This window comes from Natator depressus, chromosome 3 (assembly GCF_965152275.1).
Source record: "Natator depressus isolate rNatDep1 chromosome 3, rNatDep2.hap1, whole genome shotgun sequence".
Classification (NCBI taxonomy): domain Eukaryota; kingdom Metazoa; phylum Chordata; order Testudines; family Cheloniidae; genus Natator; species Natator depressus.
In genome coordinates, this window is record NC_134236.1 from 181826042 (window position 1) to 181852946 (window position 26905).

General features: G+C 43.4%; 1 protein-coding gene across 27 annotated transcripts in view; it reads left to right on the forward strand.

Moving 5' to 3' along the window:
• Positions 1 to 26905, forward strand: part of NRXN1 (neurexin 1) — a 1220951-nt gene that overhangs the window by 881991 nt on the left and 312055 nt on the right. For 26 of the 27 annotated variants that reach the window (XM_074949414.1, XM_074949409.1, XM_074949411.1 and 23 more), the window contains one exon: positions 711 to 892. In XM_074949414.1, the coding sequence (XP_074805515.1) occupies positions 711 to 892 (182 nt within the window). Of the gene's footprint in view, positions 1 to 710; positions 893 to 11697; positions 12302 to 12889; positions 13360 to 26905 lie in introns of those variants that run through there. The other variant, XM_074949428.1, reaches the window with a different exon arrangement.

Consider the following 26905-nt stretch of genomic DNA (forward strand, 5'->3'; position numbering starts at 1 on the left):
ATTGTATATCCATTAGAGGCATGTTGTTGCCCTTCCATTAGTTATCTCATCTGTCAAAAGCTAATAAAACTTATACTCATAAAAGTTGTATCTGAATATATTTGCTACATTTTGCTTCACTGTGCAGGATGACCCATCATATCTTGCATGCCATTTTCATTGCATAGATGGATATATGGTGTTGCATCTTTAGTCAATCATGAAATAACTGGCGTACATGATTTCTTCTCCACCTGGGTCCTGATTTAGGAAGAATCAGGAAATCATGTAAGCATGAGCTTAACTTTAAGCACATGCTTAAATGCTTTCCTGAATCAGGATCCGTGGTCCTTAGAATGGTGTGCAATTATACTGTATTCTGCATGGACTGTATTGTATAAAAAAACAATAATATTTAGTTTGCTGTAAAAAAATTTGCTGGCAGATTTTAAGATTCCTCCAAACTTTGATATAGCTTTGTTTCATTTTTGCAGTTCAGCTGTCTGTAGAGAGTAGGGTGACCAGACATCCTGATTTTATAGGGACAGTCCCGATTTGGGGTTTTTTTTGTTATATAGGCTCCTATTACCCCCCACCCTCTGTCCCGATTTTTCACATTTGCTGTCTGGTCACCCTACTAGAGAGTATTTTGATTGTTGTAGAGCACATTTTTTGCCATGCAGTTTGGCACTGGTGCAGATGACCTAAATGGTTTTATTTCTGTTTTACAGCGGGAACAACATATATCTTCAGCAAAGGTGGTGGACAAATCACATACACGTGGCCTCCTAATGATCGGCCAAGCACTCGTGCTGACAGACTGGCAATAGGGTTTAGTACTGTTCAAAAAGAAGCAGTTTTGGTACGAGTAGACAGTTCTACTGGGCTCGGAGACTATTTAGAGCTGCATATCGTAAGTATTATGTATTATTATACATAAAGTTATTTTTATGTATGTCTTGAATTATCATACCTTTTTATAGCCTAAGTATTGCAGTTTATTAACTATTCTTTATCTAAAATTGTTGTATAATTATAAGATCAATAATGAATTAAATGATATGGCTTTTAATATACAGTTCTATACAGGACTTCAGACATACTCAGAATGCCTTTATGTAGCACTCCTTTATTGGCTTTTTCAATTAAAATTTGCACTGTAATACCCAAACAAATATAGCTATTTGCTCCAGTCTAATTACATGCAACAGCACTTAGCAATGTCAGAGGAAGGTGCCTTAGTCTAGGAGGATTTCAGGTGAAATCTGTTGGGGGAATTACAGTGATCACAACTGAGAATACTCATTGTTAATACTGAAAAAAGTCCACTGGTTCTACCATTACTGTGCAGAGATAAATTTTCAGTAGAAAACACAGTTGTCACACTGGGAAGTCTAGAAAAGTAATTTCAGTTGCCTTAAAGGAAATAGCTAGCAATCAAAATTGAAAGCATCTGGATTTTTGTGGCAACATAAATAAATGATCAGTTGAAATAAACTTAACTAGGGCAATATAAAATCTTGTTGCTCAGATTAATCTCAACTTTGTTAATATATTAGCTTGGTTTTATTTAAGAACCTTGATACTTCCAGGAACAAGAGTAGTTTCTCTTGAAAGAAATTACTTATTGATCTATAACCAATTACATTTTTACCCTCAGAAAACTTTCTGCAATGATCCTTCCCAAATCATACAGGAGTATACTGCTGAATTACAGGGACTACAGTGTTCAATTACCTGCTGCATACACACCTTGCCCTCTTGTTTTGGTAAAGGTGCTTTTGCATTCTAGAGTGAGGTTTCCTTCACTTACTGTTTTGATCAAATAAATGAAGAATGAAACCCTTAAATGAATTTAAAGCTTGCCATCAAGAGAGAGGCCAAGAAAATTTGTTGACTCTCAGAGGTGTGAGACAAGATTGTTGAATTAAAGTGTATTTTACAGGGGAAGCAGCCCTAACAGGGAGAACCCAGTTGCTTGGACAACTTCTGGTTTTTGTGTTAGGTTTATGTAGAAGTTGATCGCCATATTTGGGGTCGGGAAGGAATTTTCCTCCAGGGCAGATTGGAAGAGGTCCTGGAGGTTTTTCGCCTTCCTCTGTAGCATGGGGCACGGGTCACTGGCTGGAGGATTCTCTGCTCCTTGAAGTCTTTAAACTACGATTTGAGGACTTCAATAACACAGATAGAGGTGTGAGGTTTTTTGCAGGAGTGGTGGGTGAAACTCTGTGGCCTGCGTCGTGCAGGAGGTCAGACTAGATGATCATAATGGTCCCTTCTGACCTAAATATCTATGAAGTTGTGAACCAAGCAAGACCCCCAGCATTTTGCCAGTCAGATTCTAGGACCAGAGTACTCTGTCAGATTCCATTTCTATTCTAGCAACTTTTAGCAGGTCATTGGGAAGGAGATTGGCACTTGGGTGCCCTGGGGGCCTGGGTTCTAGGCCCGTAGTCCCTGACAGCAAGAGAGCAAAACTTGCAACAAATGAGGAGAGTTTTCTATGGGGGGAAAACCCTTGCTGAGAATTTATTCTCTAGCAGGGACATACATGCTCATGGAAATCACCTAAAACAATCAGCATTTTTTTAAGGGCCATCACTGTAATTTAATTGTATTAGAGGAATCTTAGAATGCTACTAGAATGTATTTTCCCAGTACCCATTAGGAATCAGCAAAGTTTTTAAAAGAAAGTTGGAGGGTAACATTTTCAAAAGCACCTAAGGGACTTAGAAGCCTAAGTCAAATTGAAAGTCAACAAGACTTAGGTGCCTATATCACTTAAACAGTTCTGAAAATTTTAGCCAAATTTTGTTTTTGCTCAGTAAAGTATTAGGAAATCTTCATGAAGTGGTGTGTATAAGCTCTGAGTTCTGCATATAAACTGCATTTGTAAAATAATACTTTGGACTAAAGTTTATTTTTTTCAGCCTGTTGCTGACAGCTGCAATCTTTCTGAAAGATTAAACCACCTGTAACAATGGTAGCATTAGGGCTTTATGTCATCCAAAAATTCCATCTCTCACTGATGTTGTATGAAGAAGAAGAATTTTACTGTTTACTATTAAAATAAAATATATTGGGCGTGATTGGGTGGTGAGGAAGGAAAGAGTCAAGTACTCCACATGATCTTGGGCATGCGCCAGCTGATACATTTTTGCATACACTTTTATTGCAGGTATGTGTGCAAATCTAGTATGTTCAAAAGTGGATCTAAAATCTATTCAATATATGTGTAATGGATTTACACTGGCATTTGCAATAAATGCCTGTGCAAATATAAATGCACATGTATGCATAGCCTCCTTTTTTAAAATCAGGCATATTTTTTAACAAAAAGTAGTATTCTTATGATTTATGCCTCAGTATTAAAATGCATTGGAAGCTGGTTCTTGTGTCTGATATTGAGCTCCGGTATTACAAAGCATACCTGAACCCTCTCGAATGGCTAAGCATTACACGCATTTGTAGGATGAGTTAGGAGGGCAATTTTCATCATGATGGTGGTCAAGGAAATTCAGAACTGCTGCTTAATTCTTAATATCAAATATGTGAACTAGGTTATACAAGCATGCTGGGGAATGGTACTTGACATATGACATTTCAGAATAGGAATATAAGTGCAGCTTTCTTTTAAAATCTTTCATTCTGGAAGCAGGAGAGAACACCACAAGTCTGATTAGGGAAACTTAGTATGTGTTTTCCCTACATATCATTCTGTTTACTTTAGGAAGAAATAAACCTCATAACAAAATCAAGCTCATAACCAATTCTGATTTAGAAAATTGCTACTTGATCATCTGAATCACAGCCTTGGCATTAGACTAGAAACAATTTATTTCAAGTAATCATTGTATCTCCCAAATAACCATTGTTAATACAGGAGAAATTTCAAATACTATGTAATGTCTATCTCCACCAGATGTTTAGCAGTCCCAAGCCCAGTATTTTAAATTCCAAGGTGAATTATAATAAAATTACACCCCCACTGCAGCACGAGATTTATACAGAGGTGGGAATTTTTGCACCTCATGTTTTAAATAAAGGTATATTAGCATGACATAAATATCCTAAAAATAAAGCAATTGCTTTTTATGGTTGTGATAGATAGATAAGGGAAACTCAATATAATACTTAGATTTTCAATAAGTTTTTGACAAGGGTCACATCAGAGACTAATGACTGAGGTAAACAGTCAAATAAGAGGAAAAATAGTATGCCTGCTAGAAAGCAGTTTTTTGAGTATGAATAAAATGGTAGATTTTTCTCTCTAGTATATGTGCACACTCTGATCCAAACAGTGTTTCTATAGATAAATTAATGTGTGTAAGAGTTTGTGTATATAAAATATATATGCACTTGATTCTGTTCTAAGTTACACTGGTGTAAAGTAAGATGAACTCCATCCAGATGAATGGAGGTATACCAGAGAAAAACTGGGGTCAGATGTGACTCAGGCCTATATGTATCTGTGTATGTACACCCCCCAACACACACGCCATATCATGTACATGAAGAAGATATCCATGACAAATTGCAGGGTCCCATGATAAATGAATTTATCATGCTCATTTGACCACCTTACTGGTTCACTACTCACGAAGGGCCTGATTCAAAGTCCATTGACATCAGTGGAAAGATTTCCATTGACTAAGGTATGTTTGGATTAGGTTCTAAGGCCTTGATCCTACACTCATTGAAGTCAGTGGCAAAACTCCCCGTGGATTTAAAGGTGCAGAATCAGAGCCTAACTCATCTCTCTATGAATATTTAACATCCCAAAACTCAGAGCAGCTTCAAATACCCATCTTTTGGGAGGCGGGGGGGGGGGGGGGGGTTAAGAAACTGCTACTGAAATGTTTCCTCCATCTCCTTCCAAATATGGAATTCCCCCTCCCAAAATTACTCAGGCTCAAAGCCCAGAATGGCTAGGATTCAGTCTTGGGTTACCAATAGCTGGTATATGCATAAAAGTGTCATGACTTAAAAATCCAAAAACTTACAGTCCCACAGGGCCAAAAATGGGAGAAGTGATTCTGATATTTTACAGGCCTGATATTTTAGCATTCCTGAGCACTCAGAAAACAGACCCTATAACCTTGGAAAGGACAGATTCCCAACTTCCTAATGGGCCCAGCACTCACCCCTAGCCCCTGGAAAGTGGGTTTTAGCCCACGAAAGCTTATGCTCAAATAAATGTGTTAGTCTCTAAGGTGCCACAAGTACTCCTTTTCTTTTATTTTTTTTTTAAACTTGCCATCCTTATGCACAAGAAAACTGTTTTAGAACATTGTAAAAGGTCCCTTGCAGTGCTATACTAATACGTAGTGTGTATACATGTTGTGTACATGTAATATGGAAGCATGGGAGTGTATGTGCACAGGCACATATTGCTGCATTGTTTTGAAAAAATGCACATTGTCTCAGCTCAGTATTTACTGTTTGTGGTATTTGTGGTTTTCACTATACTCACTATATGTGTGGGTTTCACTATATGGGAAACACTACAGGATGTTTAATGATTGTGGGCAATGAATGCCCAATTTTTTAACATCATCCAGTCTGTACAGTAGTATAGAAATGAGTTGGACACGAATATTGTGAAAGAGAGATTTCCAGATTTGCATATGGTTCTACAACTCGAGGGAGAGTAAACAATGACAAGCAATGCAATCACAAAAGTATTATTTATATGATTGGACCAGCAGGTAAGAAATGTGGTTCACTGTACACAAATGTAAGTTAATTAGTATGGGAGCAATGAATTAATCTAGGGAATATGTGCTAAATGGAACAATCACTGATCAGGGTAAAAATCTGACATTGTAGAAAAATCACTGAAACAGTTATGCTTTAAAATATTTAGATAATGTACTAATTTGTATTAGTAGAGATATCGTTGTTTTTTTAAAATGATTCTATATAAGATCCTTGTGAGTCCCTTATCTTGAGTCCCATGTGCAGTCCATTCCTCAGAAGATCTTGTTCAAAGACGATTTATATTTCCTTGAACAGCCCTGAGCAACAAAGTTACTGCTAGATATGAGCAGCCCAAATTGCTGAGAGAGGTTCATGGAGATAGGCTTATTCTCAGTGGAACAGAGTAGACATGTGAATGACCAGTCAACATTATGGATAGGATTAAGGAAGCTGATAAAGGTAAATAGTTTGATGTAATTCTAATCATGGAGCAGTTCAAAGAGCACTCTCTGGTGCTACCATGAATCCCTGTCATTATAACACTGTGCCTGTACTCTCCACTTCACCCCTCATCTTCCTACTCCTCTTTCCTGTCATGGAGGGAAGATCTCACTTTCCCTTCAGTCTCTTGAGGAGAAAAAAAAAGTATCTTTTTAGGAGAATCCCACCCACTGACTTGTGATGAAAGAAAAAGATTGTACCCAAAGCATGAACTGAATAAATAGCCAGTGTGCCTCATGCCTCAGCATCACAACGTCCTGGTCCCAGCCTCAGTGTAGCAGAGACTGTAGATGCTGTGGGCCACCCCTTCCATAAGCTGCAGTGAAAAGGGCCTGATCCTTTCCCTTTGAATATGACGGCAAAGCTCCCATTGACTTCAGTGGTGCAAAGTCCACATGCCGGGGGCTTCTGCTCCAGCAGAAGTGAGAGCTGTAAATGTGACACTGCACCCCATATTCTTCATAGTGATATTAGTATGATATAATTATGATGTATTTTATATAAGATAAGGCATGTGAGGGGTCACTGGAAAGGTTATGATTTCCTGAATATGATTATCCTATGTGTATGCATGTATCATTTTTGTATCCAAAGTTATGAATATTCACTATGTATCTATTTCAAATATAGCTATTCCTGGGCAATGTCCACTAAACAAAATGCTCTCAGTCTAGATGGCTGGCTGGGAAGGGCCCATTCAGATTAATGAGCCATTAGGAAGAAATAATAGGCCTTAGGAGAAGCTTAGCTCCCATCTGATGAGCTTTCCTGTGAACGCTCCGAACAGCCCGTGGGGGATGGCTCCTGGGACTCTACAGAGACACTTGACCAGGTCACCTGGTGCTGGACTCCATCTTGGGATGTCAGTATTTTTCCACTGACTGGCGTGGGAACCAAGCTTTGAAATAAACAAAGGGATCCCACCATATGCAAAATCTATATAAGGCAGGGGAGTGACATCATCTAGGTTCTTTACTGACTCCCCACCCAAGAAGACTCCCGGAAACACCCGAGGAGAAAGACTGAACTGGGGAAAATGTTGGACCCAGGCTAAAGGGATATTTAGCCTGTGAATGAAACACCTGGGGATTCCAAGCTATAAGCAAGTACAGCTTGCCCCTAAAGAATCTGCAGCCTGCTTGTATCATCACTTAGGGTGAGAATCAGCTATTCATATCCAATCTATTTAGTATGTTAAGCTCAGTTTTCTTTATTTGCTAGCTAATCTGCTTTGATCTGTTTGCTATCCCGTATAGTCACTTAAAATCTATCTTTTGTAGTTAATTTTTTTTCTTTATCTAAACCAGTGCGTGGAAATCATAACTCAGGGGCAGAAAGCTGTTGCATATTCCTCTCCATATTGAGGGAGAGGGCAAATTTTATGAGCTTAACTCTGTACAGTTTCCTGTGCAGTGCAAGACGGCATAATTTTGGGTTTGTACTCCAGAGGGTGTGTGTGCCTGAGGAGCTGGGAGGTGCTCTAGCTGCAAAGAGCCTGCCTGCATGTAACTGCAGCTGGGTGTATCCCTACCTGTATGCATGCTGATAAAAGTGCAAGCTGAAGCCTGGAGGGTGTGGCAGACAGCAGTACAGTGTAAGAGAGAGCCACGGCGGGTGGGTCAGGAGTGGCTCAGTGGGACCCCAGTTCCCGGTGGCAACCTGGGGAGAACCTGCCACAGAAAGCATGGAACTTCTTACTTCAATCTGTTAACACTGTTAGGCGATTCAGAAACTTGAGGCCCTAAATGTCAGTTAAGAAGTTTAGGAGAAGAGAGGGGAATCAGGTTAAACCATTTCATACAAATAATAATAAAAATGTAATAAGTTACTGGTGAAGGCAGAAGAAATACAGAATATACCATTGTGACACTCTGTACCTTGGGGGAACACCCTAAACCCCATGTTCATATTTATAAAATGATTGTGTGGTCTCCAATGCAAAGTTTGTCATGTTGGGTGTCTTTGGAAGGCTCACAATGCACTGAGTATGGTTGTTACACTGATGTTATAATAATTGTTACAGTAATGTTATAGTAAGGTTATAGGTTATGATTTCATGTATATAGTTATGAGGCTGAAAATATATCCTCATGGCTTAAAGTAAGCCCATGCAAAAACTCTCCAAGAACAGAGAGGCAGTTCACACCTCGTCAGGGCATGGATGGGACAAACCCAGCCCAGCCTCACAGGAACAATGGACACTGGCAGCAACAAAAGAATCTGTTAGACCCTTGAGGGAGTCACCCCCTCCCTTTGGGCAGTTTGGGACTGCGATGAAGTAATGCTCACCTGACTCTGAACGGGGTGGGGAGGAAGGGTGGGCAAAGCCAAGAGCAAAGAAAGGACATGATAAAAGGGAGAGATATTTTGCCATGCTCTCTCTCTTCCACATACATCTAGAGACACCACACCAAGCGACTGAAACACTGATCAAAGGGTAGAGCCTGACTGAAGAGCCAGCCTGTGGTGAGAAGCATCTAAGTTTTTAAGGACACTGAAAGTGTTAAGATCAGCTTAGAATGCGTTTTGCTTTTATTTCATTTGACCGATCTGACTTGTTATGCTTTGTCTTATAATCTCTTAAATCTACCTTTATAGTAAATAAATGTTTGTTTATTCTACCTGAAGCAGTGCCTTTGGTTTGCAGTGTGTCAGAGACTCCCCTTGGGAGAATAAGCCTGGTACATATCAATTTCTTTGTTAAATTGACGAACTTATATAAGCTTGCAGCATCCAGCGGGCATAACTGGACACTGCAAGACGGAGGTTCCCAGGGTTGTGTCTGGGACCGGAGATATTGGCTAGTGTCATTTGGTTGCATAGGAGCATGCCAGAAGCTGTGCGTGAACAGCCCAGGAGTGGGGGTTCTCACAGCAGAGCAGGGTAAGGCTGCCTCCCAGAGTCAAGGATTGGAGTGGCCTAGCAGATCACCGGTCCAGTTAACACCAGAGTGGAACATCACAACCATAAATTTGAGAAAACAGAACCTTGATTTGTTTCTATAGCAGCAGGGGACCAGAGTAGGGTGGCAGGTGGAAGAGCAGGAATCAGCAATTAAATATAGACAGGGTTTCACTTTAAGCTTGATGGCCTCTTCCTAAAGTGTCTCTTAATCTTAACATTGTCACTTTAAAATTCTGATTTATTATATGGATTTATATCCAGTGCCTTAAATGATAGATTCTTTCTCTCTCTCTATTTCTCTCTTTCTTCATCTCAGGATTTTTCTTATTGAATGCACTAACACAAATTCACTGTCACTTTAAGTATTCTCTTTGATGTATGCTAAGAACTGGAATCCCAGTACATCCTGAAGAAAGCAGGTGGCAACCTCCAGGGGCCTATCAGTTACAACATACAGATTCTTCCCCTCAGAATGAGCCCTGTTGTATAATATTGCATAGCTGGAGGAACGAAGAATTCAGTATAAATATATTCACTGTGTGGTGTACCCACATGAAAAACCCTTCCTCTGCAGGACTATTGATTAGATTGGTTTCATTTTAAAGAACTAAACAAGCAGGTGGTTACTACTAAGACACTTACCCTGAAGATGTTCCTTGACTGGGTTGTTTATAATTTATTATATTTGTGAAAATGCATGAACATCTGTGCCAACAAAAATGCATGAACATATTTACTAACATTCTGGCTTTAGAAAGAGGGATGCAGGAGCTTGCTTTTAATGCATAAATAAATAACCCTTCTCCTAGTCAGCCTCCTTTCCTCAACTTCTGCCCATATCAATAGCTCTGCCAACTCTTGCTATATTTTTCTGGTTTCTGTTCTGTTGCTTCCCTGTTTACTTCTTTCGCAAATGGTCAAAGTTTACAACATGGTCAGCACCACTTAGGGTTTGGCCCCAAACAGACTTTACTCTTTCCAGCTTCGACCATATATCAGTTTTCTTTTTTGTATCCCATAATTCCCTGCACTGGCTACCATGGCACTTCCTTTGATACAAAAGATTCCGAAATATAAAAGATACCAAGTTAATTTATGTATGCAGTGTTTCTGTAGCCATGTCAGTCCCAGGATATTAGAGAGACAAGGTTGGTGAGGTAATATCTTTTGTTGAATCAACTTCTGTTACTGAGAGAGACAAGCTTTCAGCCTGAGGAAGAGCTCCATTTGGCTAGAAAGCTTGTTTCTTTCACTCACAGAAGTTGGTCCAATAAAAGATACTACCTCTCCCACCTTGTCTAATCAAGTTAATTTGTCGACAGTAACTTTCTACAGAATTTTACCACATACAAAAACTGTTAATGCAACTACTAGTGACCATTTTACCATGCTACCAAGATTTAAAGGCTATCACTTAGTTGTAAGAGCAAAATAATCTGGTAAGATATCACCTGAAGAAGGAAACACAGAATCACTGGAAATTATTTGCCCGTATGTTCAAAGGATGCTTTGTAGAATAAAAAGTTCTCTGTGGTCGAGGGCAAGTTCTGGATGAACCAGGCAGATGGTACTGATCTCCACTCACCTAACTGATCAGTCATCCTTCCCTGTTTATATAAACTAGTTATTTAAGGAGGTCATTGCTGATAATATACCTTTGAATTTGTCACTGCCCACATGTCCTGTTCCAGTCCAATTCACAGGAACATACTGCTACAGTAATTTCGGTTATCTGCCATTTAGATTGTCCTCAGGCTCTAAATCAAGTGAAATGCTTACATATATTATCTCTATGTATCTTTATATATATGCAACAGGGTGGAAGCCATTTTGCAGGTTTTAGACACTATTGACTGATCACAAGTTCTCCTAACAACATAATGTAAGCTCCAACTGTGTCACCATCCTCTATGTTATATCCTTGGGGGCAGCATTTTTAAGAAGAAATCACCTGGAACACAGAGAGCTGTAAACTTTAAAAGCAGCCATTTATTACCACACACTGAACTGACGAAACCAGCCAAAACTGGCTGGGCTATCCCCTAATAATCTAACTCAGTTGGCATAGCAACAACAAGATTTTATTACCACGACAACCATATACATAACATATTCCTCACCTTTTAACGAGAACATTCCCTAAATAAAACAAACACTAAACTAGAGAAGGAAGGTACACTGCCTCCGTTCCCGGCTAAACCCTGGGGATTATTTTGCCCAGTAACCGTGGGTTCACCCTAGCTAAAGATCCAGCCATTGAGGAGGCCTCCTGTCTCTAGGCCCTGGTCTACACTAGGACTTTAGGTCGAATTTAGCAGCGTTAAATCGATGTAAACCTGCACCCGTCCACACGATGAAGCCCTTTATTTCGACTTAAAGGGCTCTTAAAATCAATTTCCTTACTCCACCCCAACAAGTGGATTAGCGCTTAAATCGGCCTTGCCGGGTCGAATTTGGGGTACTGTGGACACAATTCGACGGTATTGGCCTCTGGGAGCTATCCCAGAGTGCTCCATTGTGACCGCTCTGGACAGCGCTCTCAGCTCAGATGCACTGGCCAGGTAGACAGGAAAAGAACTGCGAACTTTTGAATCTCATTTCCTGTTTGGCCAGCATGGCAAGCTGCAGGTGACCAAGCAGAGCTCATCAGCAGAGGTGACCATGATGGAGTCCCAGAATCGCAAAAGAGCTCCAGCATGGACTGAACGGGAGGTACGGGATCTGATCGCTGTATGGGGAGAGGAATCCGTGCCATCAGAACTCCGTTCCAGTCTTCGAAATGCCAAAACCTTTGTCAAAATCTCCCAGGGCATGAAGGACAGGGGCCATAACAGGGACCCGAAGCAGTGCCACGTGAAACTTAAGGAGCTGAGGCAAGCCTACCAGAAAACCAGAGAGGCGAATGGCTGCTCCGGGTCAGAGCCCCAAACATGCCACTTCTATCATGAGCTGCATGCCATTGTAGGGGGTTCAGCCACCACTACCACAGCCGTGTTGTTTGACTCCTTCAATGGAGATGGAGGCAACACGGAAGCAGGTTTTGGGGACGAAGAAGATGATGATGATGATGAGGTTGTAGACAGCTCACAGCAAGCAAGCAGAGAAACCGCTTTTCCCAACAGCCAGGAACTGTTTCTCACCCTGGATCTGGAACCAGTACCCCCCGAACCCACCCAAGGCTGCCTCCTGGACCTGGCAGGCGGAGAAGGGACCTCCGGTGAGTGTACCTTTTAAAATACTATACATGGTTTAAAAGCAAGCATGTGAAAGGATTACTTTGCTCTGGCATTCGCGGTTCTCCTGGATGTACTCCCAAAGCCTTTGCAAAAGGTTTCTGGGGAGGGCAGCCTTATTGCGTCCTTCATGGTAGGACACTTTACCACTCCAGGCCAGTAACACGTACTCGGGAATCATTGTACAACAAAGCATTGCAGTGTATGTTTGCTGGCGTTCAAACAACATCCGTTCTTTATCTCTCTGTGTTATCCTCAGGAGAGTGAGATATCATTCATGGTCACCTGGTTGAAATAGGGTGCTTTTCTTCAGGGGACACTCAGAGGAGCCCGTTCCTGCTGGGCTGTTTGCCTGTGGCTGAACAGAAATGTTCCCCGCTGTTAGCCACGGGGAGGGGGGAGGGTTGAGGGGGTAGCCACGCGGTGGGGGGAGGCAAAATGCGACCTTGTAACGAAAGCACATGTACTATGTATGTAATGTTAACAGCAAGGTTTACCCTGAAAGAGCGTAGCCACTGTTTTATAAAATGTGTCTTTTTAAATACCGCTGCCCCTTTTTTTTTCTCCACCAGCTGCATGTGTTTCAATGATCACAGGATCTTCTCCTTCCCAGAGGCTAGTGAAGATTAGAAAGAAAAAAAACGCACTCGTGATGAAATGTTCTCTGAGCTCATGCTGTCCTCCCACACTGACAGAGCACAGACGAATGCATGGAGGCAAATAATGTCAGAGTGCAGGAAAGCACAAAATGACCGGGAGGAGAGGTGGCGGGCTGAAGAGAGTAAGTGGCGGGCTGAAGACAGGGCTGAAGCTCAAATGTGGCGGCAGCATGATGAGAGGAGGCAGGATTCAATGCTGAGGCTGCTGGAGGACCAAACCAGTATGCTCCAGTGTATGGTTGAGCTGCAGCAAAGGCAGCTGGAGCACAGACTGCCACTACAGCCTCTGTGTAACCAACCACCCTCCTCCCCAAGTTCCATAGCCTCCACACCCAGACGCCCAAGAACGCGGTGGGGGGGCCACCGGCCAACCAGCCACTCCGCCACAGAGGATTGCCCAAAAAAAAGAAGGCTGGCATTCAATAAATTTTAAAGTTGTAAACTTTTAAAGTGCTGTGTGGCATTTTCCTTCCCTCCTCCACTACCCCTCCTGGGCTACCTTGGTAGTCATTGCCCTATTTGTGTGATGAATGAATAAAGAATGCATGAATGTGAAGCAACAATGACTTTATTGCCTCTGCAAGCAATGATCGAAGGGAGGAGGGGAGGGTGGTTAGCTTACAGGGAAGTAGAGTGAACCAAGGGGCGGGGGGTTTCATCAAGGAGAAACAAAGAGAACTTTCACACCATAGCCTGGCCAGTCATGAAACTGGTTTTCAAAGCTTCTCTGATGCGTACCGCGCCCTCCTTTGCTCTTCTAACCGCCCTGGTGTCTGGCTGCGCGTAACCAGCAGCCAAGCGATTTGCCTCAACCTCCCACCCCGCCATAAACGTCTCCCCCTTACTCTCACAGATATTGTGGAGCACACAGCAAGCAGTAATAACAGTGGGAATATTGGTTTTGCTGAGGTCTAAGCGAGTCAGTAAACTGCGCCAGCGCGCCTTTAAACATCCAAATGCACATTCTACCACCATTCTGTACTTGCTCAGCCTGTAGTTGAACAGCTCCTGACTACTGTCCAGGCTTCCTGTGTACGGCTTCATAAGCCATGGCATTAAGGGGTGGGCTGGGTCCCCAAGGATACATATAGGCATTTCAACGTCCCCAACAGTTATTTTCTGGTCTGGGAATAAAGTCCCTTCCTGCAGCTTTTGAAACAGACCAGAGTTCCTGAAGATGTGAGCGTCACGTACCTTTCCCGGCCATCCCACGCTGATGTTGGTGAAACGTCCATTGTGATTCACCAGAGCTTGAGGCACTATTGAAAAGTACCCCTTGCAGTTTATGTACTCGCCGGCTTGGTGCTCCGGTGCCAAGATAGGGATATGGGTTCCGTCTATGGCCCCACCACAGTTAGGGAATCCCATTGCAGCAAAGCCATCCACTATGACCTGCACATTTCCCAGGGTCACTACCCTTGATATCAGCAGATCTTTGATTGCGTGGACTACTTGCATCACAGCAGCCCCCACAGTAGATTTGCCCACTCCAAATTGATTCCCAACTGACCGGTAGCTGTCTGGCGTTGCAAGCTTCCACAGGGCTATCGCCACTCGCTTCTCAACTCTGAGGGCTGCTCTCATCTTGGTATTCATGCGCTTCAGGGCAGGGGAAAGCAAGTCACAAAGTTCCATGAAAGTGCCCTTACGCATGCAAAAGTTTCGCAGCCACTGGGAATCGTCCCAGACCTGCAACACTATGCGGTCCCACCAGTCTGTGCTTGTTTCCCAAGTCCAGAATCGGCGTTCCACAGCATGAACCTGCCCCATTAGCACCATGATGCGTGCATTGGCAGGGCCCATGCTTTCAGAGAAATCTGTGTCCATGTCCTGATCCCTCACGTGACCGCGCTGACGTCGCCTCCTCACCCGGTATCGCTCTGCCAGGTTCTGGCGCTGCATATACTGCTGGATAATGCGTGTGGTGTTTAATGTGCTCCTAATTGCCAAAGTGAGCTGAGCAGCCTCCATGCTTGCCTTGGTATGGCGTCCGCACAGAAAAAAGGCGCGAAACGATTGTCTGCCCTTGCTTTCACGGAGGGAGGGAGGGAACAGGGGCCTCACGATATGTACCCAGAACCACCCACGACAATGTTTTAGCCCCATCAGAGTGCTCCATTGTGACTGCTCTGGACAGCACTCTCAACTCAGATGCACGATTGTTTGCCGTTGCTCTGACGCAGGGAGGGGCGACTGACGACACGGCTTACAGGGTTGGCTTCAGGGAGCTAAAATCAACAAAGGGTGTGGCTTTACATCAAGGAGTATTTCAGGCAGGACTTCACGGAGGGTTCCAATAAGAAATGGTGCACCTACGTTATTGTTCTTATTGGAACAAGGAGGTTAGTCTGGCCTCTGATTGATACATGGCTAGATTTACCTCGCTGCACCTTGTCTGTGAGTGACTACAGTGTGACAGGCCAGTCCTTGCCTACAGACAGCCCCCCAACCTGAAGCAAATACTCACCAACAACCACATACCACACAACAGAACCACTAACCCAGGAACCTATCCTTGCAACAAAGCCCGTTGCCAACTGTGCCCACATATCTATTCAGGGGACACCATCACAGGGCCTAATAACATCAGCCACACTATCAGAGGCTCGTTCACCTGCACATCCACCAATGTGATATATGCCATCATGTGCCAGCAATGCCCCTCTGCCATGTACATTGGTCAAACTGGACAGTCTCTACGTAAAAGAATAAATGGACACAAATCAGATGTCAAGAATTATAACATTCATAAACCAGTCGGAGAACACTTCAATATCTCTGGTCACGCAATTACAGACATGAAGGTCGCTATCTTACAACAAAAAAACTTCAAATCCAGAGTCCAGCGAGAAACTGCTGAATTGGAATTCATTTGCAAATTGGATACTATTAATTTAGGCTTAAATAGAGACTGGGAGTGGCTAAGTCATTATACAAGGTAGCCTATTTCCCCTTGTTTTTTCCTACCTCCCCCCCCCCCCCCAGACGTTCTGGTTAAACTTGGATTTATGCTGGAAATGGCCCACCTTGATTATCATACACATTGTAAGGAGAGTGGTCAGTTTGGATGAGCTATTACCAGCAGGAGAGTGAGTTTGTGTGTGTATGGGGGTGGGGGGGTGAGAAAACCTGGATTTGTGCTGGAAATGGCCCACCTTGATTATCATGCACATTGTAGGGAGAGTGGTCACTTTGGATAAGGTATTACCAGCAGGAGAGTGAGTTTGTGTGTGTGTTTTTTGGTCGGGGGGGGGTGAGAAAACCTGGATTTGTGCTGGAAATGGCCCACCTTGATTATCATGCACATTGTAAGGAGAGTGGTCACTTTGGATAAGCTATTACCAGCAGGAGAGTGTGTTTGTGTGTGTGTTTTTTGGAAAAAAAGGGGGGGGGGTGAGAAAACCTGGATTTGAAATGGCCCACCTTGATTATCATACACATTGTAAAGAGAGTGGTCACTTTGGATGGGCTATTACCGGCAGGAGAGTGCGTTTGTGTGTGTGTGGGGGGGGAGGGGGGCGGAGGATGAGAAAACCTGGATTTGTGCTGGAAATGGCCCAACTTGATTATGATACACATTGTAAGGAGAGTGATCACTTTAGATAAGCTATTACCAGCAGGAGAGTGGGGTGGGAGGAGGTATTGTTTCATGGTCTCTGTGTATGTAATGTCTTCTGCAGTTTCCACAGTATGCATCCGATGAAGTGAGCTGTAGCTCACGAAAGCTTATGCTCAAATAAATTGGTTAGTCTCTGAGGTGCCACAAGTACTCCTTTTCTTTTTACAGTGTGACCTAGACGAATGAGTCCCCTAGACAGGGGAGGGGGGGAAGCAAATGAGTACAAAACAAATCTGGTCTATTTCTTGTTTTGATCCACTCCATCTATCTTTTACATCTTTGGCTGGCAGCAGACAGTGCAGAAGGACTGCATGCCATCCACATCTCATGGCTGCTCGGCAGAAGATGGTACAATAGGACTGCTAGCCATCCTCATCTCTTGCCTGCCCGGCAGAAGATGGTACAATACGACTGCTAGCCATCCGTATCACCTGTCTGCTCACCATAGGACGGTTCAATAGGACTGACTGACTGCAGGACTAAAGAGAATGACCTGGTCAAGTCACTCCAAATTTAGTCCCTGCGCCCATGTCTGCCCAGGCGCTCCTGGCCGACATGGCCAGGAGCACCTCGGACATGACGATGATAGCTACCAGTCATATTGCACCGTCTGCTGCCACAAGGCAAGGGGTTGATGCTACTGTGTAGCAATGCAGTACCGCATCTGCCAGCACCCAGGAGACAAACGGTGACAGTGAGCTGAGCGGGCTCCATGCTTGCCGTGGTATGGCATCTACACAGGTAACTCAGGAAAAAAGGCACGAAACGATTGTCTGTCCTTGCTTTCATGGAGGGAGGGAGGGAACGGGGGCCTGACGATATGTACCCAGAACCACCCGCGACAATGTTTTAGCCCCATCAGGCATTGGGATCTCAACCCAGAATTCCAATGGGCAGCGAAGACTGCGGGAACTGTGGGATAGCCACCCACAGTGCAACGCTCCGGAAGTCGACTCTAGCCTCGGTACTGTGGAAGCACTCCGCCGAGTTAATGCACTTAATGCACTTAGAGCATTTTCTGTGGGGACACACACACTCGAATATATAAAACCAATTTCTAAAAAAACGACTTCTATAAATTCGATCTAATTCCGTAGTGTAGACATACCCTAGGTGAGTTACAGAGGACTTCTGGTATTGTTGCACCCAAAAGTGTCTTGGGCACAGGCCTTACAATGGGCGCAGGGTTCATAGGGCGAATGGGTGAGGATGTGGTATCAGCTCGTTCCAGGCAGGGGGGTATCTCTGCCGCCAGTAGTAATAGAGGGGGAAAGTCAGGAACAGGTAACTCTTGATTTGGTGTCTTGCTGGAAGCGGTGAAGTCAGGTAACCCAACTGAAGATGTGTCCTGAGGACTGGTATGACCTGGCAACAGCTTATCTACATGTCGCCATCAGGTGAGATCCTCTGCAGTCCAGACTGTGTAGGAAACAGGTCCTGTTTGAGCGATGACAGTAGCAGGGACCCATTTAGCTCCAGAAGTATAATTCCGAGCCAAAACAGGCTGTCCCGGGCTAACGGTTTGGTCTTTTGCTCTGAGTGCACACCTGATGACTTGATTTTGCTGCTGATGTTGCACAGTTTGTTGGGGTTCAGAAGGTTTCAGCATATCAAAGCAAGTGCACAGCTGTCATCCCATCATTAGAAAGGCTGGGGATGCCTTGGTCGTAGCATGAGGTGTGTTTCTGTAGGATAGTAAAAAGGTGTCCAGGCGCTTTTGAATGGATAATTGTCCCCTTGTCGATTTCAAAGCTTGTTTCATTATCTGCACAAATCTTTCAGCTAATACATTGGTGGATGGATGATATGATGGTGAAGTGATGTGGTGTATCCCATTTGCCTTCATAAAATTTTGAAACTCCTGAGAGACGAACTGTGGTCCATTGTCGCTCACAAGTTGTTCTGGCAGACTGAAACGACTAAAGAGTCCCTGTAGTTTTTGGATAGTATTCTCTGCAGTAGTGGACTGCATTATAGAGACTTCTGACCATTTAGAATGGGCATCTACCACCACCAAGAACATGCTTCCTTCAAGTGGGCCAGTGAAGTCAATGTGAATACGTTGCCATGGGTTTTCAGGCCAGTCCCATGGATGTAGGGGTGCCCACTGGGGTGCATTCCTCACACTCTGACATGACATACAAGCTCTTGTCTTCTCTTCAATAGTACTGTCCAGTCCAGGCCACCAAAAATAGCTTCGTGCAATTTCCTTCATGCGCACTATTCCACAGTGACAGGAATGTAGCTGTTCTAACATCTGTGATCTCAGTGGTGGTGGGATAATGACACGTCTCCCCCACAAGAAACAGCCAGATTGGATCGATAACTCCGTCCTCCTGGATACATAGGTAACAAGGTCGGGTGAGACTGGAGAGATTCATCGAGATTTTGCATGCATCACCAGATCCATAACTTGGGACAATACTGGGTCAATGCAAGTTGCCTTCTCTACCTGAGTAGCAGTGATGGGTATATTCTCTACCTGTTCAAAGTAAAAAAATTCCTTCTGGAAAATTGACTGGCAAAGGCAAACTTGAGAGATCATCCACATTGCCGTGCAGAGTGGATTTCTGATATTTGATTTCATATGTGTGCGTGGAAAGCAACAATGCCCAAAGTTGCATACGACTAGCAGCTAATGGGGAATGCCTGTGTGGGGTCCAAAAACTGAAGTCAGAGGTCAATGGTCTGTGAGAGGAGTAAACTTCTGTCTGAACAGGTACTGATGAAACTTCCGAATTCTGAAAATGATTCCCAATGCCTCACGTTTGATTTGGGCATAGTTAGTTTCTGCTTTGCTTAGAGTGCGTGAAGCAAAAGCAATAAGTCTCTCTTCTCCTGAAGGCATAATGTGTGACACGACCGCTCCCACTCCATAAGGGGAGGCATTGCAGGCCAGCTGTAGTGGTAAGGATCAAAGTGCATCAGAACTTCAGAATTTAGCAATGCACCCTTAGCTTTGTTAAATGAAACATCACAGGCTTCAGTCCACTTCCAGGCCTTCTTCTGCCCAAGGAGTTCATGAAGTGGTTTTAGCAGTGTGGCAAATGGCGAGATGAACTTTCCATAGTAGTTCAATAGTCCTAGAAATGAGCAAAGCTGGCTACCATTTCAAGGAGGGGGAGCCTCCACAAGAGCCTTAAGTCTTGTGGGGGCCTTACGAAGACCCCATAGCATCAGTGATGTGTTTCAAATATTCAACAGAGGGCTGGAAGAATTCACACTTCTCTTTATAGACTCGGAGGCCATACTCTTCCAGTCTTTATAGGGTAGCCTCTAAATTCTTTAGGTGATCCTCCTCATTCCTTCCAGTGACCAGGATGTGGTCCAGATAGCACTGGACTCCTGGCAAGCCACACAAGATCTGGTCCATAGCCCTCTGGAACAAGGAGGGAGCAGACATTATTCTGAAGGGTAGGCGACAGTATAGATAATACCCTTTATGCATCACAGTATTCAATAGCTCTTGGGACTTTTCATCGACGTGCATCTGTAAATATGCTTTACTCAGATCAATCTTACTGAACTTTTGTCCCCCAGCCAGGCCCGCAAAGAAGTCATCGATGCGGGGAAGTGGGTATTGCTCTGCACACAACACCGGGTTGACCGTGACATTAAAAACTCCACCAATCTGGAGGGAGACATCTTTCTTCACTATTGGAACAATAGGAGCTGCCCATGGGCTATGGGTAACTGGTATTAAGACTCCATTTGTGACCAGGTGCTCCAGGTCTGCTTCAACTTTCAACCTGATGGCATATGGCACAGTTCTGGCTTTCAGATATTTTGGTTGACTGTCAGGTTTAATGTTCAGTGTAACAGTGATTCCCTTCATACTTCTTAGATCCTCTCCAAAAACAGCAGCTTGTTTCCTTAGTAGAGCAGTCAGGCCGGTTTCTTCTTGAGTCATTCGGTGCACTTCTGCCCAGTTCAGCTGGATCTTCCTAAGACCTACCCATTAAGACTGGGTAATTACCTTTCACCACAAACAGTGGCAATTTAGTAGCCTGTCCATTGAGCTCCACCTTAACATCAATAGTGCCCAACATGGGCACAGCTTTTCCCATATACGTCTACAGAACAGTTTTCATTGCTTGAAGTGGAAGATGCTGTAGCTTTTCTTTATACACACTCTCGGAGACCAGCGAGACGGCTGCACCGGTGTCCAGTTCCATGCGTATAGGTTTGCCGTCCAAAACCGGGATTACCCAGTATTCATGTGAGCCCACGGCCAAAGACAAAACGGGCAGTGGCACTTCTTCTTGCGATGAGGTGTCTCCTTGGTCATCCTGGGTCTGCTCTAGGGTATGCAGATTTTCCTTTTGGTCGGCCAGACCACAGGCCTCTTTTTCTTTTGTTTACAGGCACACTCAATGTGTCCCTTTTTGCCACAGTGTCGACACACCAGGTCCTTACACCAGCATTCTGATGCCTGGTGATCCGGCTTACCACAGTGGTAACATTCCTGACTCTCCACAGTTCTGTGGGTAGGTTCTTGTGACACCTGATGCACCCTAGGGGATGCATCGATGTATTGCGCCTCCTTTGTAGCCAGTTCCATGGAGACCGCAATATCAACCACCTTCTGTAAGGTAAGCTTGCCTCTGTCAATAGGCGCTTCCATATACCTTCACTGTGCAGGCCACATGCTAACCTGTCATGTAGGGCGTGAATTTAAATATCTCTTTAAATTCACAGTGTTCTGCAAGCTTTTTCAAAGTTGCTACAAATTGTACAACTATTTCATCTTCTTTTTGGTCTCTTTTGTGGAACCTATATCTTTCAGCAATTACCAATGGTTTTGGAGAAAAATGGGACTCCAGGATTTCCACAATATCACTGTAAAATTTGATCTCCTGCTTAACAGGGTGTAGTAAGCTGCGTAGCAGGGAGTAGGTCTTAGCCCTGACAACACTTAAGAATATTGGCACCTTCTTCTCTTTCGTAATGTCATTTTCAATAACAAAAAGCTCAAAACGCTCAGTATATACGTGCCATTGCACTGTAATCTCCACAAAAGTTTCCAATGGCCCTGTAAGTGTAGCCATGGTTTTAGTTTCAGTTTGCACAGTCAATGCAAACAAGCCAATTCTCACCCCCTTCCAACAGCAAAAAGGTGTTGTGTTTTGTTTTTGTACCTTGACTTCTACTTCCTTCTGTTGCTGGGGCAGCACAGGAATCCCATCCTCGTTGCCACTTTGTTGTATCCTTGGGGCCAGCAGTTTTAGAAGAAATCACTTGGGACACAGAGAGCTGTAGACCTTAAAAGCAGTCATTTATTGCCACACACTAAACTGAACAAACCAGCCAAAACTGGCTGGGCTATCCCCTAATAATCTAACTCAGTTGCCATAGCAACAACAAGATTCTGTTACCATGACAACCAAATACACAACACTCTACATGTCCTTGGCTACATTTTTAGCTCCTTAGGACAGTTTGTGTAAGTTCTAAATGAGTATGAGGACATAGTGTAGGCTGCAGTACAATGGGCCGGTATACGACCAAACTCCCGGTGTAGACAGTGCTATGTTGAAGGATGGCTTCTCTTGTCAATAATAGCTACTGTCTCTAGGGGAGGTGGAGTACACATGCTGATGGGAGGTAGCATCTTCACTAAGCACCACAGTTGCACTGTAAGTATAGAAAAGCCCTGAGTTTGTAAAAGTTGCAGTGGCAATCTGACAAAATGCTTTGCTTCAGTATTTATTTAAGTAAGCATTGCTATGACAGCTAATCATTTTGGGCTAATGATGAAAAGCTGCCTCAGTACTGTTCTGTTTTTATGAGATACCTGCATAATTATAACTCACAATTAATTAATTGGCTCACTTATTTATTTCAAGTTTTTCTATGTGATTTTTTGCTGCTCTTCCCAAACTGGAATCTTCTTTTGCTTAATTCTGGTTCATATTTTCCAGTTTCAGCAATTTATTAGCCTTCCTGTAAACAATCCGAGCCTCATTCTCCTCTCACCTACACCAGTGTATAAATTAGGAGTAGCTCAACTGAAATCCATGGATTTATACTGTAACTGAGAGCAGAATTTAGCTCACTGGGGCTGATTCTCTTCTCTTCCCACTTATCCAGCTAACATACTTATATGGCCCCAATTAACATGGTAGCTGAGTGCCTCACAATCTGTAATGTAGATATTCTCAATAGCACCCCTATGAGATAGGGATGCAGGGCCACCCAGAGGATTCAGGGGGCCTCTCCTGGGGGCCCCTGAAAACTCTTGTGGGGGCCCCTGTGGGGCCCGGGGCAAATTGCCCCACTTGCCTCCCCCCCGGGCGGCCCTGTAGGGTTGTGCTAGTATCCTATTTTAAAGATGGAGAACAGACACAGAGAGACTAAGTGAAGTGGTGGGCAGAGCAGAGAGTTGAACCTAGGCTGACTGCCTAACACAGGGCCATCCATCTTCACTTTACACCAGTGTCACTGGTGTCTAATTCTGATCTCTTACACCAGCGTCACATGCTGTCTACTTGAAATCTATAGAACCACTCTTGACTTACCAACATCTATCAGAGAACAAATTTTGGCTGTGTGATTCAAATAATACACTGCTATTTCATTCTCTTTTTCAGATATAAATAGGTTGTATAACTTTGCAACTTTTTTTTAAAAAAAATCCCAAACCTCTCCAGTCTTTATTTCTAATAAGTGTGGTTGGGTTAGCCACCAGTGTTCTGTAATAATTCTTCGCGTTAGTCAGCTCAGTGCTAAGTTCTCTTTTTGTTTACGTCATGCTGGTCCCAAGAATTTTTGCAACAGCAATGGGATGTGACAAGGCTTTTAAATGTATTAATATTGTCAACATTGTGGTGGTTAATGCTTAATATAACAAGCAGTGTAACAACAGATGTGTTTTGCTATTAAGTATTTAGTAAGTGCCTCTCTGTTCCTGATAGCCCATTTAAACCACAGAGTCCTTGAGCTCCAGAGGGTGGATTAACTCAAGGAACTGACTCACATATTCCTTGGCATTTTATAATTACTTAGATTAAATTGAAAAAAAGAAGTAAGTACAGAAAGAACAAAGGAATACGTGGGTCCTTCAGTTTTGTTAATTCCATGTGATGTTATCTAGAAATCTGAATCATACTGGGACAGCGTTGGTGCCCCAGGTTCCACTTATTGTGTACAAAATCTGTAATTGACAATACAAGACTTGTTTTCATTAGCCAGCCTAGATTCTCTGATATCATGATTGGTTAGTGAGCAAAAGTGGGCCCCAATTAAGGGAAGATAGTGCAGGGACGTGTAAACACCTGACCCTGCAGCAGCAGTGATCCCCTGGATTCTATGATCCTATGAAAAGCTACTCCCACAGAAGTGTCTTCCCTCAGGGTTTTCCAGTAGAGTAGGCAGCACAGGTTTTGGTCAGTTCTCCTTAATAACCCTACCAACCAAGGCAACGAGGGGGGTGAAGGGGATGGGCTAAAGCAGTGCATTCCCAGAAGTCTTGACCATGCTCCCTTCCTTGCTTTCCTTCACTCCAATCTTCCACCCTTGGTGGACTTTCTACTTCCTTCACATGCACTTACAGTAGCAGCACCTGGTGGCACCTTAGGATGAATTTATCCCATTCACTGTGAAACATGGATGATGTCTAAAGTTTTAAATTCTAGTAGAATCATATAGAGGATTTCTTCCTCTTCACAGAGAATTCCAGGGAATAGCACAGAGCTCCTGTACAGGTACTCCCTGCACGACAGCTGCAAGTTTAAGAATCGCCATAGGTTATCTACCGCTGCTTTCTCATTTAAGGACAAACACAATAAGAATTATCATCTGTGAATTTAATTTACTAATTAAAATAAAAAAGTGAAAAGATTACACTATGGAGATTTAATAACCACTCAGCATATTTGATAATGTCACTGCTGTCTATATCATATTCACCAACATATTTAATAGCTGAACAGATGCAACTCACTAAAGCACCACATGGTACTCAGCAGCAGGGAGTCCCATTTGACAAGCTGGTTTTATTTTATTTCCTTCCCGCAGAACCTTTCCTAATATCCCTAGCTTTGTAGTGTTTTGATTTGTTATGCAGGAAGCAGAAAGAGGCAACAGGATTCTGTGTTGCTTATTTTCAAAGAAGGCTTTTAAGCTTTTCAATGCAAACACCATAAAGTTCCAGATAAAGCCACTGTAAAATAATGTTTTAATATAAAATTGACAGCCTTAGATTTTAAAGGTTTTATTTTTAGTATGTATTGCATGCTCAGCCCGATAGAAATTTCTAGGTAGGTTCCTGGTAAGATATCAATTATGCTGCAACTCTGATTTTTAATTGCAAGGTTTTTGTGTACATGTCTGCAAGTTGCTTTGTTCAATTAGCAATAACTCTTGCCTCCAGTAGTGCCCTGGGACACTGGACTTGTTTGGCGCTGCAAGAATCGCTCTCTACAGATCAATTCTTAGGAGCATTCTGCGTGCGATTTTCCAATACTCTAATTGCTGCTGTCTGGAAAAAAACACCTGATATATACTCAAAGTCTAAAATAAGATGGTGGTGCATTTAATATATTCTCAAAATCACAGAATGATGTGAAATTGATAAAGGGCCTTTAGAAATGTAATTTGTACTCATGCAGCTCAATGTAAAAATATGAAAAACTAAAAATGAGAACGGAATGAGACTAACAGCTTCAAGGAGTTGGCTTTTTGGCCCCTGTCCTCCCCTTCCCACCAAGTTATGCTGATTTGTTTTAAAAAATGGGTTTGAATCTCATATTTCTCACTAATGCAATTATACAGTCAAGGTTAGGTTATTGTTAGGAGCCCTGGTGTTCTAGATTTTATTGTTAGGAGCCCTGGTGTTCTAGATTCATGAATTCTTGGGCAATGTCTTCAGCAGGGCTAAAAAAAAACCCCAAAGAATACTGCAACAGTGATAACTTGTAGTCATCTGAAATACCCCTTACAGCAGTCGTTCTCAAACATTTTTTTTTTCGCGGACCACTTGAAAATTGCTGAGGGTCTTGGCAGACCACTTAATGACCTTTCCAAATGCTGTTTGTACCGTTAGCTACTATTGTAAAGTGCTTTGGATAAAAGTGCTATGTAAAAAACCCCTTAATAATAATTAACTTTTTTTGTTTTACTAATAAAAGCACACAACTCATATTTTAATATCAGTAGTCTTGCCTTTCTAATGCGATGGATGTGCTCTCTTTCCCCCACCACGGCAGCCCCCGAGCTGGGGCTGGGAAGGAAGTGGGGGGGTCTCCCCCGCCACAGCAGCCACGGAGCTGAGGCTGGGAAGGAGGGCCATCTCTCCCTGGCAGCCGCAGCCCTGGAGCTGGGGAAAGTTGCCTCTTTCTCTGGCCACCGCAGCTCTAAACATCCCAAATTTCCCCCACCACCTCTTCTCACCCCACTGCCCCCTCCCACCTACCCCATATTCCCCGCAAGGCCACCACCTCACCTTACATGTGCATCTTCTCCAGGGTGCAGGCACCTAATTAGTGTAGCCACGCCTGTCTGTATTGTATAGAACAGTGGTTCTGAAACTTTCGTACTGGTGACCTCTTCACACAGCAAGCCTCTGAGTGTGACTGCCCTTATAAATTAAAAACACTTTTAAAAATATTTAACACTATTATAAATGCTGGAGGTGAAGCAGTGTTTGGGGTGGAGGCTGACAGCTCACGACCCCCCCCATGTAATAACCTCAAGACCCTTTGAGGGGTCACAACCCCCAGTTTGAGAACCCCGTTATAGAACTACTGCCAAAACGCTGAACTGACAAAAAACAGATGATGGAACATATTTTGAATATATAGAAGTATAGATTTTCAGTGCAGTGCTCAGGGAATTAGGAGCATGATTCCCATTCAGAATGGGATTCTATATCTATTTCCTTGCCCTCTGCAATGCAAATAAAGGCCAAATTCTCTGCTGCTGTAAACTGGTGTGGCTCCTTTGGAGTTACTCCATTGGAGCCATGCCAGCTTACACCAGCAGAGAATTGTGCACTGTATTTCCAGGCTAAGGGAGGGGGATGCTGATGTGCTCCTCACAGTGTTGGCAGGCTCCATCTTTATTCAGCTGGTAGAACAGAGAAGGTGGGTATGTCATAATCAACTATACACTCTCAGCCACAATTCAAGTATTACCAAAAGAAAGTGTTTAGTCTGGTTAAAGTATGGGACCCCATTCTACCTTGATGTAAATCCAGAGTAATTGCACTGACCTTAGTGGGATTTCTGAGTAACTTGTTATGGTTATGCTGGAGGAAGAACATACAATTGAAAGGAAATTTATTTTTTTTCTCGTTGAGCTATTTGACCAAC